Source organism: Carcharodon carcharias, chromosome 17, assembly GCF_017639515.1.
Source record: "Carcharodon carcharias isolate sCarCar2 chromosome 17, sCarCar2.pri, whole genome shotgun sequence".
Taxonomy (NCBI): domain Eukaryota; kingdom Metazoa; phylum Chordata; class Chondrichthyes; order Lamniformes; family Lamnidae; genus Carcharodon; species Carcharodon carcharias.
This window is the reverse complement of record NC_054483.1, coordinates 6346720-6363182: the sequence shown is the minus strand read 5'-3', so window position 1 is coordinate 6363182 and position 16463 is coordinate 6346720. Positions and strand designations below refer to the sequence as shown.

Below are 16463 nucleotides of genomic sequence, written 5' to 3'. Positions count from 1 at the left end.
ATTTTAAATGATAGGTCTGAAGGGTGGAACAAGGAGAGTCGCTCAGAAGAGACAGGCACAAGTGTGATTCAGAGAGAAAGGGCAAGAAGTTTAGCCAGATGGGGTGCCATCACTGGGGAGAAGGTGTCATCAGCCCTCAGCCATGCCCTCCATGAAGGCCTTGATGCCAAGGCGAAGCTAAGGGCTTTATTCACAGGTGAATGCACATTTTGGAAGGAGATGGAGAGAGACAGGGATGACAGTCAATGTTCTGGCCACTTTTACCCTGTTTACGATCAAAAGGGTCAGCGAGAGCTGAGAGAACAAATATGGAGCATCTAGGGCAAGCAGCAGCCAAGAAGCAGGCTTGTATTTTACATAGAGTCATAACAGCAGAGCAGAGGGCCATTCAGTCCATGCTGGCTCTCTGCAGATAAATCCAGCAAGTCCCATTCTTATGCTCTACCCCTGTAGCCCTGCAAGTTTATTTTCCTCAAGTGTCCATCCAATTTCCTTTTGAAATCATTCATCATCTCTGCTTCCACCTCCCCCATGGGCAGCGAGTTCCAGGCCATTAATATTCACTGTGTAAACAAGGCTCTTCCTCACATTCCCCCTCCCGCACCTGCCCTTCCCCAACCCCCACCGACCCCACATCTCACACCCAAAACTTGATATCCGTGTCCCCCAGTCCTTGTAACTTCAGCTTATTGGGACCAGCACTTTTCCTTGTCTACTTTATCCAAAATTATCGTAATCTTGTACACTTGAATCAGGTCTCCTTTCAACCTGCCAGCTTTGCCCCACTTGTGCTGGGTTTGAAAGCTGCCATTAATAGTTGGGAGGGAGGTTAAAACTGAATGAGTGGAGCTGTCCACAGTGCTGATGATTGAAGTTGTTGCTGGTCAGAAGTCCCTCCTCCCACTCACCTCTGAAGACCACGGACACATGGAGCTGGGAGCTCTCCGGTCTGAAAGCGGCCAGTCTGCCCACGCTCAGCATTCTTTCAGCCGCTCAGCCTTCACATCGGTCTCAGACCCGGCTTGACCGAAGCCCACTGCTGCCTTCAGGCACCGCCGCTGCTTGTCATTGTCCATGTCCCCCCACCCCCTTCCCCAGGTGGCTGCCTTCCTCACTCCCCCAGCGGAGCTTCACACAGGGAAAGAGTGTAACAAAGAGAGTCACGTGACAGCTGGCAACAATGGGGAAATCACGTGACAATGGGTGGAAGCAAGGTCACATGACAAGTCTACAGAACAAAGGTCAGGTGGTGCTGGACAACAATGGGTGTCACATGACAACGCAATGGAACTAAGGTCATGTGACAGCGAGCAACGGCCATTACATAACAATGGGGCAGAACAAAGGTCACGTTGGCATTGGGCAACAATGGGACATCAGATGACAATGGGCAAAGCCACATGCCATCAACTTACTCAATGCCATGTTAAAGGAACTCAGGGTGGGAGCAGCACAGATAGGAGGGACACTCTGAATTGGCCAATGGCATAACGCAGTCAGATCTCACTTAAACTGTTTGCAAGCCAGCCCATTGGCCAGAGTGAGTCCCTGCAGTCAGCACTGAAGCAAACATCGCGTGCTTTCTTTAGAAAGCAGAGTGAAAGAGGGAGGCCCTAACAGGATAGGTAACAAGCACATCAGGATGACACAAACCAGCTGGCTTCTGTGCTTTTCTTCTGATAAAGGTGTGAATGATTGTCCAGTCAATCTGGGGAAACCTGGGTGAGGACGAGACTCCCATGTAAATGGAGGAACTTGTATTAGAGCAGAGCCAACGGAGCAGTTCTGAAGTGCAGTCACTGGTGTCAGAAACGCAGCAGCCAATTTGTGCAAAGCAAGATCCCACAAACAGCAATTTAAATCTTGTGGCCTAGAAGGGGCAGATTTACATCCACGGAATGGAAAACCCTATGTACAGCAGTATACAAACCTTAGTAATACTGGAAACGTGGCAGGCACATCAACTCCAGGATTCTCCTCCTTGCCCTGTGGTTGGCCCACAGAATTGTTATGGGGCAGGAGGAGGCCATTTGGCCCATCGTGTCTGCACCAGCTCTCCAAATGAGCATTATGACCTAGTGCCATTGTTGCTATTTAATTAATCATCTAATGCCCTCTTGGATGCCTCGATTGAACCTGCCTCCACCACACTTCCAGGCCGTGCATTCCAGACTCGAGCCGCTCGGTTTTTTCTCACATTGAATTTGCTTCTTTTGCAGATCATTTTCAATCTGTGCCCTCTCGTTCTCGATCCTTTTACGAGCGGGAGCAGTTTCTCCCTATCTATTCTATCCAGCCCCCTCATGATTTTGAGCCTATCAAATCTCCTTTTAGCCTCCTCCTCTCCAAGGAGAACAATCCCAACCTCTCCAATCTATCTTTGCAACTCAAATTTCTCAACCCTGGAACAATTCTTGTAAACCCCTTCTGCACTCTCCCTAACACGTTCACATCCTTTCTATAGTGTGATGCCCAGGGCTGTACAAGACACTAGCTGAGGTCTAACGAGTGTCTTATAAAAATTCAGCATAACCTCCTTGCTCTTGTACTCCAAGCCCCAGTTAATAAAACCCAGGATGCTGTATGCTTTATTAACTGCTCTCTCCACCTGTCCTGCTACCTTCAATGACCCATGATGATGCTTCAAGATAGACTCAATTTAACACATCAAGTATGTGGAAATATTCTTTCCACCGATTCCCCAATCTGGATACAATAAAGCAGATTTGGTGCATGGCTCATAAGGGTGAAAAGTGCCAATAAGGCCAAATGGAAATGGAAACACGCTCATAGATCCAAAAAATAACTGACGCTGGGTTTCGATGCGGTTTACTAGTTCATCACTTTATAAAGATTGCACTTAATTCACACCGCATCACTATCCCATTTAACAAACACGCCCTATACAGATTGAATTCCAAATACAACCCATTTCCCCTATTACCTCAATGATCTAATTCTTGAATCTTGCAGTATTATTTCCCAAATATAGAATGTCTATCCACAGCGCCCCCCCCCCCCCCGCCCCCATCTCCCTCCCCCCCCACCCCCCCACCCACCTCATCCAACCACACAGGTTGTCCTTTTCATAATGTTCGTTTACAAATCTCTCAAAGACCTTCCCTTCGACAAATGTTATGTTGACCTCAGGGCAGCCAAGGAATGGCTTTTGAAGTGCGTTCACTGTTGTAGGAAATGCAGCAGCCAACTTACGCACAGCAAGCTCCCACAAATAGCACCGTCACAATGAACCGAATAATATTAGTGATGTTGACTGAGGGACAACTATTGGCTGGGACACCAAGGAGGGCTTCTGGCTTGTCCTGAAAATAGTCATTATGACACAGAAGGAGGTTACTCGGCCTATCAAGTCCCTGTTAGTTCTCTACAGAGCATTCCAGTCAGTCCTATTTCCCTACTCTTTCAGCCCTGCAAGTTTCCTTTCCTCAAGTGTCCATCCAATTCCTTTTGAAACCATTCATCGTCGCCGCTTCCACCGCCCTCGTAGGCAGCAAGTTCCAGGTCATTACCAGTCGCTGTGTAAAAGAGTTCTTCCTCACATCCCCCGCATCCCTTGCCCAAAACTTTAAATCTCTGACCCTTGGTTCTTGTACCGTCGGCTAACGAAACCATTCTGGTAAATCTCGTCCGCATCCTCTCAAGGACCCTCACATCCTTCCTAAAGTGGTGACCCGAACTGGATACAATACTCTAGTTGGACCCTAACCAGAGCTTTATAAAGGTTCAGCATAACTTCCCTGCTTTTGTACTCAACACATCTACATATGAAGCCCAAGATACCAAGTACTTTGCTAACCATTCTCTCCCCAGAATCATAGAATTGTTACGGTGTAGAAGGCGGCCATTCGGCCCATCGTGTCTGCATTGGCTCTCTGAGCATTTTAACTGAGTGCCGATCTTCTACCTTTTCCCCATAACCCTGAACATTGTTTCTATTTAAATAATCATCCAATGCCCTCTTGAATGCCTCAACTGAACCTGCATCCACCACACTTCCGGGCAGTGCATTCCAGACCCTAACTACTCGCTGTGTGAAAAAGTCTTTTTCTCACCTCGCATTTTTTTCTTTTGCAAAACACTTTAAAACTGTGCCCTCTGGTTCTCGATCCGTTTACCAGCAGGAACGGTTTCTCTTAATATGTCCCGCCACCTTCGACTTGAACGGCTAAGTCAAAGCGGAAAAAAGTAAAGTGATGGACAACAGCCAGTTAATTTGAACATTTTAATGCCTCAAACTATTGGTGCTTCAGGAGTATAGAATGAAGTAGTGCCAATTTGGCCTCTCCAGTGAGGCACTGAATAAACCACAAACCAAGAAAATCTTAGTCTTCAGTTGTTCCATCAAAATTATCCACCCCCACCCCTCCGAGTTGAAGGAGGATTTCATGCACATGTTGTTAATCAGCCATGACTTGATCAGTGGACTGATCCATGAGACGGTGCAGTGACATGGTTTGATGACCAAAGCATGGCGTGGGTGTACCCTTGCCAACAAATCCAAGATTGGCATCGAGAGAGAGCTCCGCTGGCAGAGCAGGTACGCCAGCACATCGGGTCCTAGGCAGCAAGTGTCATGTCAACATCTCGGACTGCAGGCGCTTCTTTAATGCCGGGTGATCTATCACCAGATCGTGAGGTGCTCTGGATCGCCTGTCCTTCACCGTCCTTAAGGCTGGATTCTGCTGAAGCAAGGCCTCGCACACCTCCTGGTGACACCTTTCTGCAGCCTAATGAACAAAAGACACCTATCAAAAGCATGGGTGCGCAGCGGCTAATCAAATCGGCCACATTCAGGAGATGCAGGCTGGGAGAATGGCATGCTTACAAGTCAAATTGAACAATCGCCAAGGCAGTCTGTAATACGGATCTTAGCCAAGTTGCCTCCCACAAACTCTTCAAAAGACAAAGTCATCACGGCTCGTTGCTTAAACATTCTGATTGCTATAAAGGCAAAACCTTGTAATTTTATAGTGCCTTTCAAACCCTCGGGACGTGCCAAAGCGCCTTGCAGCCAATGAAGTACTTTTGAAGTTGTAACACAGCAGCCAGCTCCCAGTAAGCTATCACAATGTGATCATGACCAGATCATCTAATTTTCTTTTTTAAAAAAATGTTGTATTGAGGGTTAAAGATTGGCCAGGAAAAGATCAATCTGCACTCCTCTGATTCTGGCCCCTTGCACACCCCCCACTGATTTTAATCGCTCCACCATTGGCGGCCTGAGTCCCTAAAGTCTGGAATTCCCTCCCTAAACACCCCAGCCTCTCTACCTCTCCACTTTTAAAGACAGTCCTTGAAACCTAAAACAAAAACAGAATTACCTGGAAAAACTGTCGAAGGGTCATGAGGACTCGAAACGTCAACTCTTTTCTTCTCCGCCGATGCTACCAGACCTGCTGAGTTTTTCCAGGTAATTCTGTTTTTGTTTTGGATTTCCAGCATCCGCAGTTTTTTGTTTTTGTCCTTGAAACCTATCTCTTTGACCAATCTTTCGGTCACTTGTTCCACTATCTTGTGTGGCCCGGTGTCACATTTTGTTTGATATCTCTGCTGTGAAGCATCTGGGGTATTTTACTATGGCGCTATATAAATGCAGGTTGTTCTGAGATGAGCGACCTGCAGTGCTCCATTCCGGAAGGAGTGCATCGCCACCAAGTGGCCACAAAGAGAAATTCGTCATCCAAGGGGGAAAATTAAAACACATTTGGAAGGTTTCTGCTAGATGCTAGGGTTTAAGTGACACCTGTAACTCTGGTCACTAGCTGCAGCGAAATTTTAAACTAGTTCTTTCAGGGATGGGGGAGGCAGGAGGTACTGGGTGACTTTAGGGAAAGAACAAAACAAAGGAGTGATGGATAGGAAACAGAGCACATGCTTAAAGTGTCACCACGTTACCTTGTGTAAGGGGGTCGCACCATCATCGTCTGTGATTGCAGGAATGGCTCCATAGGACAGCAACAAGTTGAGGACGGACAGATGGCCGCAGTAGGCCGCTCTATGAAGTGGGGTTGCCCCTCCTTTAGTCTGAACGTTGCTGTTTGCACCCTTCCTCAGTAAATACTCACAGATCTCATAATCGCCACGACGACTGGCGTAGTGCTGGGTAAAATAAATGCAGAAGATAAGCTGGCAAGAGCCAAACATTCTTAATTGTCTAATAATCAGCAGACTTGCGCTGGGCTGCAGCCTCTCTGCCAGCCCTTCACTGAATCTTCTAGCACAGGAGGCCATTCAGCCCATTGTGCTTGGCCTTTGACAGAGCTATCCAATTAGTCTCACTCTTCTCTGCTTTCCCCAAAGCCCTGAATTTTTCTGCTCTCTTTCAAGTGTTTATTCTCTTCCCTTTTGAAAGTTACTGTTTTCAGGCAGTGCATTCCAGATCACAACACCCCACTGATTAAAAGGAACCCACTGGTTCTTTTACCCAACTCGAGTCCTTCGTCCCGGGTCCCATTCTAGTAAATCTCCTCTCTACCTTCTCCAAGGCCTCGACATCTATCCTGAAACCTTGTGTACAGAATTGAGGGTAATACTCCAGCTGGGGTTTAAACCATAAAGCTTCCTTGATTTCATGCTCCAAGCCTCTAAACATAAACTACCCCTTGTGCTCGTTTTTCATGAAAAGAGAACTGCCTTTTCAACTTGTTCTGCCACCAAAGAACAGGCATTGGGCTCTGAGACACTGCTCTTGCATGCCTCCTTGTGGTTGATTCAAAAAGCAGCAAGGATAAGAGGCCTAGGTTGCCAAGTGCCTTCATTACACAGGAAACAAAAGGGTCCAAAACATCAATTCCAGCATCATTGCATAACAAATGGTGATGTTTCAAAGCGGCTTGGTTCACGAGGCTGATACTATCGTATGAGGAGAGATTGGTTCAACTGGGCCTGTATTCACTAGAGTTTAGAAGAATGAGAGGGGAGTTGATTGAAACGTATAAAATTCTAACAGGGCGAGACAGACTGGATGCAGGGAGGATGTTTCCCCTGGTTGGGGAGTCTAGAACCAGGGGCCACAGTCTCAGGATACAGTGCAGGCCATTTAGGATTGCGATAAGGAAAAGTTTCTTCACTCAGAGGGTGGTCAACCTGTGGAATTCTCTACCACAGAGGCCAGGTCACTGAGTATATTCAAGAAGGAAATTGATAATTTTTTGGGTATTAGGGTCATCAAGGGGTATGGAGAGGAAGCGGCAATATGGCGTTGAGATAGAGGATCAGCCATGATCATATTGAATGGAGGAGCCAACTCGAAGGGCCGAATGGCCTACTCGCGCTCCTAGCTTCCATGTTTCAGTGAGAGACAGGATTTCATCTCCAAATTCCAGGAAATAAGCCATAAATCTCAGTCCAACCTAGGAGTCAATATCGTTGATCTGAACGGTCCATTCCCTAGCTTAAAGATGACCACACACCACTGGGTCTCCCGAGCCCCTGAACCATTTTCTCTACCCAGTATCTATCTGAGGCTCCCTCTTGAGTTTACTGACATGGTGCTTCAGGCAGTAAGTAGCCAAATTTGCATTGCTTGAGCTGAGCCCTGTGATTCACTGACTGTCTTACGTTAACAGTGGAGATAGTTGCAGCGTCACTCACCAATGCAGTGTAGCCAGACAGATCGGGCAAATTAGGGTCCGTTCCCTTCTCCAGAAACCTCTGCACCCTGTTGAAGTCACCATTACTGGCTGCTGACCAGATGCCTACACGAGGGAAGAAGAGAAACCGAGTCGGAGAGCGTGCCAATTATTTGACCAACACATCTTCCATTTTGAATGCACTTCAAATCCTTCTCCCATTACTGTTTCAAAGTTACAATTGAACCTGCTTCCACCACCCTCCCAGGCAGTGCCAGATCATAACAACTCACTACATTAGAGGCTTTCGCTTTGTGCCATTTATTTTGCCAGTTATCTTAAGTCTGTGTCATCCGACTACTGACCCTGCTGCTGGTGAAAACAATTTCTCACTATTCATTCAATTAAAAGCCTTCATGATCTTCAACGGCTCTGCCAAATCTCCCCTTAACCTCCCTGCTCTAAGGAGAGAGCTGAAGTCCATCAGCCCTGGTGCCATTCTAGTAAATCTCCTCCCCAAAGGGTCAAACTGCTGGAAGATGCAGCAAAGCAGCGGTGAGGCGTCCGACCCTCCCTCCAGTTCTCCTTCCTGTGAGGAAAAGGGAAATGGCCAAAGTCCCTGACCTCCCTTCTTGTGTGGCAAATATGGCCCACTCTCTCCTTCAAGCTGTTGCACAGTCCCACCCAAGCCTAGGGGGACAGAGAACGGAGCAGAAACGGGAAACTACTGCTTAATAATCCCGCAGCTTGTCCTGTCTTCCTCCGACATCAGCACACATGTACGTCCAGCAAAGATCCATGGGTACAGCAAGGAGTCTGTTGGCTTTCCTCTTCCCCAGCCCAGAGTTACCGAATCCAATTGCTGCATCCATAATGCACACTGGCTGAGGTGAGTTAATCCAGCCAACACCACAGAGCAGTCCTGGGATCTTCCTGGTCTGACCACCTCAGTCACTCATTAAATAAATTTACTGAGCTGCTTTACCCTGTGAGCTGCTATTGTCTATGGGGACACCTATTGAAATACTTTTTCTAAAACCGGAACATATTTAAAAGTAAGTATCTGTCTGGCATCAAGCTGTCTTGAGGACACAGAAAATAGGGGCAGGAGCAGTTCATACGTCCCCTCGGACCTCCTCCACCATTCAGCATGATCATAGCTGATCATCAGCCTCAACTCCACTTTTCCGCCCAGTCCCCGTATCTCTTGATTCCCCGAGAGGCCAAAAATCTGTCAATCTCAGACTTAAATATATTCAACGATGGAGTATCCACAACCCTCTGGGGTAGAGAATTCCAAAGATTCACAATCCTTTGAGCCAAGTAATTTCTCCTCGTTTCAGTCCTAAATGATCGGCCTCTTATCCTGAGATGCGCCTGAGTTTTAGACTCCATGGCCAGCTAAAACAATCTCAGTGTCAACCCTGATCGCCTCTCATTTTTCTAAATTCTAGAGAATATAAGCCCAATTTTCTCAGCCTCTCATCATAGGATAACCCTTCCATCCCAGCGGCCAATTTAGTGAACCTTTGCTGTACTGCTTCCAACGCAAGTATATCCTTTCTTAAATGTGGCACCCTAAACTACAGACAATACTTCAGATGTGGTCTCACCAAAGCCCTGTAACAACTGTTAGCAAGACTTCTTTATTCCTGTACTCCAATCTCCTTGCAATAAAGACCAACATGCCATTTGCCTTCTTAATTGCTTGCTGTACCTGCATGCCAATTCGGCATTTCCTTATTTAAGCACACCCAAGTGTCTTTGAACATCATCATTTACAAGTTTCACACCTTTCTTTAAAAAAAGCTGTCAGCTGTAGCTCACTGGTAGGACTCTCACCTATGAGTCAGAAGGTTGCAAGTTCAAGGCCCTCCCTGGAGACTTGAACACAACCTATCCTTACACGAGGGACAAAACTTCTCCTGTCAATGTCATCTTCTGCTCTCTCAGGTGGACGGAACAGATCCCAGGGCACAATTTTTAAGAAGAGCAAGGGAGTCCTCCTGATGTCCCAGTCAATATTTATCTCTAAAATAACAGCTTCAAAAGTACATCATTGTCCACCGGACACTTTAGGATAACCTAAGGTTGCAAAAGGTGCTCTACATAAATGCAGATTTATTCTTCTGACCAACTTGCCTCAATAACAACAGGTAACGCTCCTAGGGAAGAAACTGCCTCGAATGAATGCAGTGTATGAATGTATTAACTTGCTGGTTCAAGGCTCACCACTATTAAATGCCCCTCTGTACCTCTATCAAAGTCCATCTCTTCCAGTGTCTGGTGTACACTGCTCGGCACCGAGGAGCCGTGGGAACAGCACCTACAGTCCAAACTGTGGCTGTCAGAAGCCATGATTCTTGGTCTTATTGTTGTTGATAGTGGCTATCCCATAGACTGGTCAAACCCAGCTGCAAGAGAGAATAGAGACACAATCAACCAGAACTCAGAAATTTAATGAACTAAAAATTTCCCAAGGCCCAAGTTCTGCGATATTAAGTTACAAAGGCCATCATGCATTTGGGTAAAATTCCACTGTCAGCTCCCATAGCAAAGTTTTTAACTGGGAAACAGGGGTCACATGAGCACAGCATAATATATTTGGCCCATTAAAAGATTCCAGGGTTGATTGTCAGTCTCACCTGATTTAGTAGGCTGTAATGACAATGCTGCAATTGGCTGCAGGGTAGCATGAGGTAGCTGCTTGGCAGCTAGACATCACAACCAGGCTCCAGCTCCCCCTCTATTCCCCTCCTCCCACTTCTTCACCCAGAAGGTGGCGAGAATGTGGAACCAGCAACCACTTGAAACATCCACCTGCTTCAGTGAATGTAACATATCCCACGGGCACTATTTTGAAGAGCAGGGGTGTTCTCCCTGGTGTTCCAACCAATATTAATCCCTCAACCAACAGCACACAAAAACAGACATCTGGTCATTATCACATTGCTGTTTCTGGGATCTTGCTGTGTGCAAATTGGCTGCTGCGCATCCTACATTACAACAGTGACTACACTTCAAAAGTACTTCATTGGGGTAAAGCGCTTGGAGATTGTGAAAAGCTCTAGATAAATGAATGAGCTTTTGTTTAAAATCCCTTTTGCCATTTGATCACTCCTCATGTTCTTTCCCCAGTTCCGCATTTACTTATAAGCTGTTGCATCCCCTGACATCTTCCAGTTCAAACATTCAGCCATCGACCTGAAATGTCGACTCGGTCCCTCTCTCCACATTTCCGGCATTTATCTACTTTTTTTTTTCAGGAATGTCGAAAGACCGCACTGTACCCGGTCCCACATGCCCTGGAATTTCAGAGCAATTACAATTTTATAGAGTGGAATTTATATTCAATGAACAAAAATCTGGAATATAAAGTTAGTTGTGTGATCACCGTCACTTGAAACTGTCGGCGCTCGTTGGTTCACTAATACCCTTTTAGGGAAGGAACTCTGTTCATCCTTACCTGGTGTGGGCTACATGTGACTCCAGATCTACAGCAATGTAGTTGCCTCTTAAAACTGCCCTCTTGAGGTGGCCAGGCGAGCGGCTCAATTCCAGGGCTGTCAGGGATGGTCAACAAAATGCTGGCCCTGCCAGTGACACCCCCAGCCAATGAAAGGAGGCTGGGCTCACAAGTTGTCTCTCTTTTTATCACAAGCCTGGGTGACGCAGCAATCCACTGACCTGAGGGTCAGGTCCCGGGGGGTGGGGTGGGATGGTAAAAACCTGAAAAAAAGGGCTCCAATCAGTTGCTGAAACCTTGAGTGTCTTGTGCACAGTGAAAGGGGAAGGACCCGGCCTAGGTTGCAGCAAACTGCATGCGGACCACGGCAACAAAACCAAGCCAAGCCAAGCCCTGGGTGAGTCAGCATTTCTTGCAGCAACTAAAGCGTGGAGCCACATCAAAAAACTTGCATTCCGAGCGGTGTGTTGATGCAAACGCCATTCAACCCTACCCTACCCCAATTTACCTCTTCTCAAAGCCAAGGCTGCAACTGACAAGGCAAAGAGATACACAAAGCAGTCTGGCAGCCAATCAGAGAGCCGAAGCGGTGGAGGCGTGGGGGAACCTGAATCGATCCAAATTACAGCGTTCGGGAACCATTCGGGACGCCAGATTTCACGATCGACCAGTTTCTGCTTGCTGACTCCGCCTTCAAAACGCAAGCGTACGCTCACTACCAAAGTTTCAATGCAAATTCGGCAGTGATCACTTTGGCGCATTGACGTGGACGTAGCCACCGTGTCAGGGCTTAATTCTGCGGCCAACTGCTTCAAATTCGTTTGCAGCAGAGTGACGGCGCATCGATCGCCAGCGCGATCAGATTCCACTCTCACCGGGAGTGCGGCAACTCACCGAGGCGACATCCGTCGCCAAAAGGACCGTAAGCAGCGAGATCATGAAACAAAGGGAAACTTTAAGAGTTTACTCCCGTGGTCACTGGACCTCCCACACCAAAGGTGCCATGGGATCTCTTGAGTGGGATCTCTTGAGTGGGAAAGTGGGAGCTCAGCTTAACATTTCACACCAAAAAAAGGGCAGCACCACTGACAGTGCAGCATCTTCTCAGTGCTGCACCAGAGTGTCAGCCTCCGATTTCTGTGCTCAGGTCTCTGGAGGTGGGACTTGAACCCATATATAACCTTGCCACTCTTGATAAAAACAAAAAAAAACTGCGGATGCTGGAAATCCAAAACAAAAACAGAATTACCTGGAAAAACTCAGCAGGTCTGGCAGCATCGGCGGAGAAGAAAAGAGTTGACGTTTCGAGTCCTCATGACCCTGTCGAAGGGTCATGAGGACTCGAAACGTCAACTCTTTCCTTGCCACTCTGAGGTGCTTCTCATTGAGCCGCAGCTGGCACACACAGGAATAACAGCTCTTCCAAATTTAACAACGCCTTGGGCATACAGAACATTGTTTCTTCATCCCCACGATCAAACTCTTGGGATTCCCTACCCAATACCACCGTGAGAGCACCAGTTCAAGCACTTACTTACAGCGATCGGGGAAGGCCCACTGCTTCATCTCAGTGCAAGTGTCATTTCAACCCAGCATTTACAGAACAAAACTCAAAACAGCAACTGCATTTATTATAGTGCCTTTAATTTAGTTAAGCATCCTAAGGTGCTTCACAGGAGCATCACCAAAGTTTGACATCGAGCTTCATCAGAGATATTAAGACAGGTTACCAAAAGCTTGGTCTAAGAGGTAGGTTTTAAGGAGTGTCTCAAATGAGAACAGGACTCTGTGAAATAAAAACGGGAAAATACTGGAAATACTTAGCAGGCCTGGCAGCACTGGCAAAGACAGAAACAGAGTTAACGTTTTAGGTCAATGACCAACTCTGTTTCACTCTTCACGGATGCTGCCAGTTTTCCCAGCATTTTCCCTTTTTGTTTTCGGACTTGCAGGATCCACAGTGTTTTGCTTTCGTATTAGGACTGGGTGTGAGCTAGGATACAGGCAGCAGAGCATTGAATGAGCTCAGGTTTGTGAAGGGTGGAGGATGAGAGTATTGGAATAGGCAGGTCCAAAGGTTACAAAGGCATGGATGAGGATTTCCACAGCAGATAAGCTGAGGCAGGGACAGAGTTGGGGGATGTTACGGAGGTAGGTGATCTTGGTGATGGAGCAGCTATGTAGGCGGAAGCTCATCTTGAAGTCAAATGCCACACCAAGATTGCGAATGGTCTGGTTCAGCCTCAGACAGTTGCCAGGCAGAGGGATGCAGTCCACTAAGTTTCGCAGCCACAATAGCCTCCTACGTAAACCATCACGATTTTATCTTTTATGGCGGTTAAACGACACACACCAGCATCTCAACTGGGCAAGGTAGGAGGTCAGTAATCAACAATACCACTGGGCTAAAAATGATTGTGTATGATTTGAGATGAAACGGGAGGTGGATGAACTTGGATGGACGCAGTGCAACAACGTTTGGAGCTGAACAGCATGCAGCACAGAACTAGTCACTTGATTAGTGCCCCCGCCACTGGACTGAATATCCACCAATGCCCTGGTACACCGTGGCTGCATGATGGGCTGTAGAAAATCATCAAGGTCACTTTACTGGCCCCTCTCTATCTCTCTTCTACCCCCCCCCCCGCCCCCCACCACCCATTCTTGTACATGGTGGTAGAGGTTGTCAAGATGTTGAAAGCGGGTGACTCGCCCATGGCGGTGATATCAAAGTACGAGCAGAGGTGGTTGTCCTTTCTCCTGTTCGGGATCATTAACTGGCACCTGTCAATTCTCTCACATGAAGGATGCAGAACAGACAAAAACCGTTTATCAAGGACGCAATGCAGGAAGACAAAGGTGAAAACCGATGATATAGGGCAGGGTTTATTCCAGAGGGCTTTCCGCAAAAATCCAAACATCATTTCCGCAATCGAGGAGAGGGGGAAAATTGCAGGATTGAATCGGCCTGGCTAATGCTTATTGTGCATCCATGTATGTTTTCTGGACAAACAGCATAACACAGTCCGTTGAAAGTAGTAAGAAAATGGGAAAACTGAGGTCGTGCAATCCTGATAGATGTAGACGAATAATTGCTGATGACTCTACTGTTAATCCTTGCTTGCTCTCCCCATGGTCTGAGAGATGGGGCAAAGGAATTCAGTACTCAGCAATAAGAATGCTTCAACTCTATATAGTTGAATGATTCTTCTTTTACAACAAGTTCGAACTTAGTTTTAGAAGTGCGGATAGCTCTTTGATTCACCTAATTGTGTTAGTCACTGCTCCCCTCTTGATGAGTCTGGCTGCCAACCTCTAACTCATTAAATTGCCTTTGTGCTAAGCTGTGCTGCGTTGAGCAGTAGATTAGGAAGGTTATTAACCTGCATTGGCATCCCACTAACCCCAATGGCTCACTGGGAAAGGCAAGTCCCTGGTGTGGACCACCACTGTGGGCCAGCAAGTTGGTAGGCTCAACCTTCAGTCTGTGCCAGCAGTGTAGACATTGGGCAGGAAGGAATCCGTCTGATTGTTGTACAGCGATTGCTATTGCCCACAGTGCATAAAGTGGGCAACATTTTTGGATGAGATTTTTCTTCGGAATGAATATCTTGCTTAAACTCACTGACTTGGATCACAGAGGGTTGGGTGAAGTACCAGTACCTCAACATGAATGAATGCTTTCAAGGAGGACAGAATGTTTGGGGTGGAAAATACAAACTTGCTGTGCAGTCCCATTGGCCAGGAAACGTCACCGTTATCACAACAGTTACGTGTAAAAGTGTCAGCCTTGGAGCAGTAAGAACACACTCAGCTCAAAGGCAGGATTCCAGCCCCAAAACAAAGCACATAATCTAGACTGTATCTTCAGCTGCTTCATTAATGACCTTTCCTCCATCATAAGGTCAGCAGTGGGGAGGTTCACTAATAATTGCACAATGTTCAGCACCATTCACGACTCCTCAGATACTGAAGCCATCCCTGTCCATATGCAGCAAGACCTGGACAACATTCAGGCTTGGGCTGATAAGTAGCAAGTAAGATTCGTGCCACACAAGTGCCAGGCAATGATCAATTCCAACAATTGACAATCTAACCATCTCCCCATGGCATTCAATGGCATTACCATCACTGAATCCCCCCACTATCAACATCCTGGGGGCTTACCATTGACCAGAATCATAACTCGACCAGCCATATAAATACTGCGGCTACAAGAGCAGGTCAGAGGCTGGGAATTCTGCAGTGAGTAACTCACCTCCTGATTCCTCAAAGCCTGTCCACCACTGACAAGGCACAAGTCAGGAATGTGATGGAATACTTCCCTCTTGCCTGGATGAGTACAGCTCCAACAACACTCAAGAAGCTCAACACCATCCAGAACAAAGCAGCCCCCTTGATCTCCACCACATCCACAAACATTCACTCCCTCCACCACCGACGCACAATGGCAGCAGTATGTACCAACTACAGGATGCGCTGCAGGAATTCACCAAGGCTCCTTTGACAGCACCTTCCAAACCTAGAAGTCAAGGGTAGCAGATCAAAGTGTTAATCCTCACCTAGTTTGCTTCCAAGACACACACTATCCTGACTTGGAAATATATCGCCGTTCCTTCACTGTTGTGGGTCAAAGCCTGAAACTCCCTTCCTAACAGCACTGTGGGTTTACCTACACCATATGGACTACAGCGGTTCGAGCAGCGGGTCACCACCACCTTCACAAGGGCAATTAGTGATGGGCAATATATGTTGGTCCAGCCAGCAACACCTGCATCCCATGAACATATAAACAGTGCAGTACTGAAGACACGCCACACTGCGGGGAGCTGCTGTCCTTCAGAACAGTCATTGATCCTGCCATCTCAAGTGGACTCAAAAGATCCCAGGGCACTATTCTGAAAGGGAGCAGGGGAGCATTAAAATCAGATGACCCGATCATGATCTCATTGCTGTTTATGGACAGTGCCATTGCAAATTACCTGCATCGTGGCCTTACAATACAACAGGGGCTAACTACAATAACTATTAGTTGTCTAAAAAGGGCTTTAGGATATCCCACGATTGCAAAAAGCTGTATAAAAATGCAAGTTACACATTTATAGGTGCCGAGTAGAATCAGCAGAGAAGAAAATAATTATTTTAAAAAAGTAAGAACATCTACCTCTCTTTTCAGCTCTGTGTTAGAGATGGCAGGTTCAAGGCCCACTGCACTACTTCAGGAAATGATCTAGACTGACACTCCAAATGCAATATTGCAGGAGTGCTGCATAATCAGAGTTGTTGCTTTTAGCTTTGCACTGAGACCAAGGATGCCTCTTTAGGTGGGTGTAATAGATTCCACAGCACTATTCAAAGAGCAGCAGGGAGTTATCCCAATGCTGTGGCCATCATTTCACCCTTAA

General features: G+C 46.9%; 2 protein-coding genes across 4 annotated transcripts in view; both read right to left on the bottom strand.

The window, feature by feature from the left end:
- LOC121290057 (myoferlin-like) overlaps positions 1-981 on the bottom strand; it is a 119648-nt gene extending 118667 nt beyond the window's left edge. Inside the window, exon 1 of the mRNA XM_041210213.1 lies at positions 909-981. Coding sequence (XP_041066147.1) covers positions 909-981 — 73 coding nt within the window. The remainder of the gene's footprint in view (positions 1-908) is intronic.
- A 3248-nt stretch (positions 982-4229) lies between these two features.
- On the bottom strand, positions 4230-11853 carry LOC121289909 (ankyrin repeat domain-containing protein 39-like). 3 transcript variants are annotated; one of them, XM_041209880.1, is made up of 6 exons: positions 11567-11705; positions 11059-11321; positions 9848-10006; positions 7615-7718; positions 5917-6120; positions 4230-4748 (listed from the first exon to the last, which is right to left on the bottom strand). In XM_041209880.1, exons 3-6 carry the CDS (start codon positions 9948-9950, stop codon positions 4593-4595), a joined length of 567 nt encoding a protein of 188 aa, XP_041065814.1. In that variant the 5' UTR covers positions 9951-10006; positions 11059-11321; positions 11567-11705; the 3' UTR covers positions 4230-4592. The 3 variants fall into 3 exon arrangements, with proteins under 3 accessions (XP_041065814.1, XP_041065815.1, XP_041065813.1); XM_041209881.1 differs by lacking the exon at positions 11059-11321 and having other exon boundaries at positions 11567-11706; XM_041209879.1 differs by lacking the exons at positions 9848-10006; positions 11059-11321 and having other exon boundaries at positions 11567-11853.
- Positions 11854-16463: the final 4610 nt, after the last annotated feature.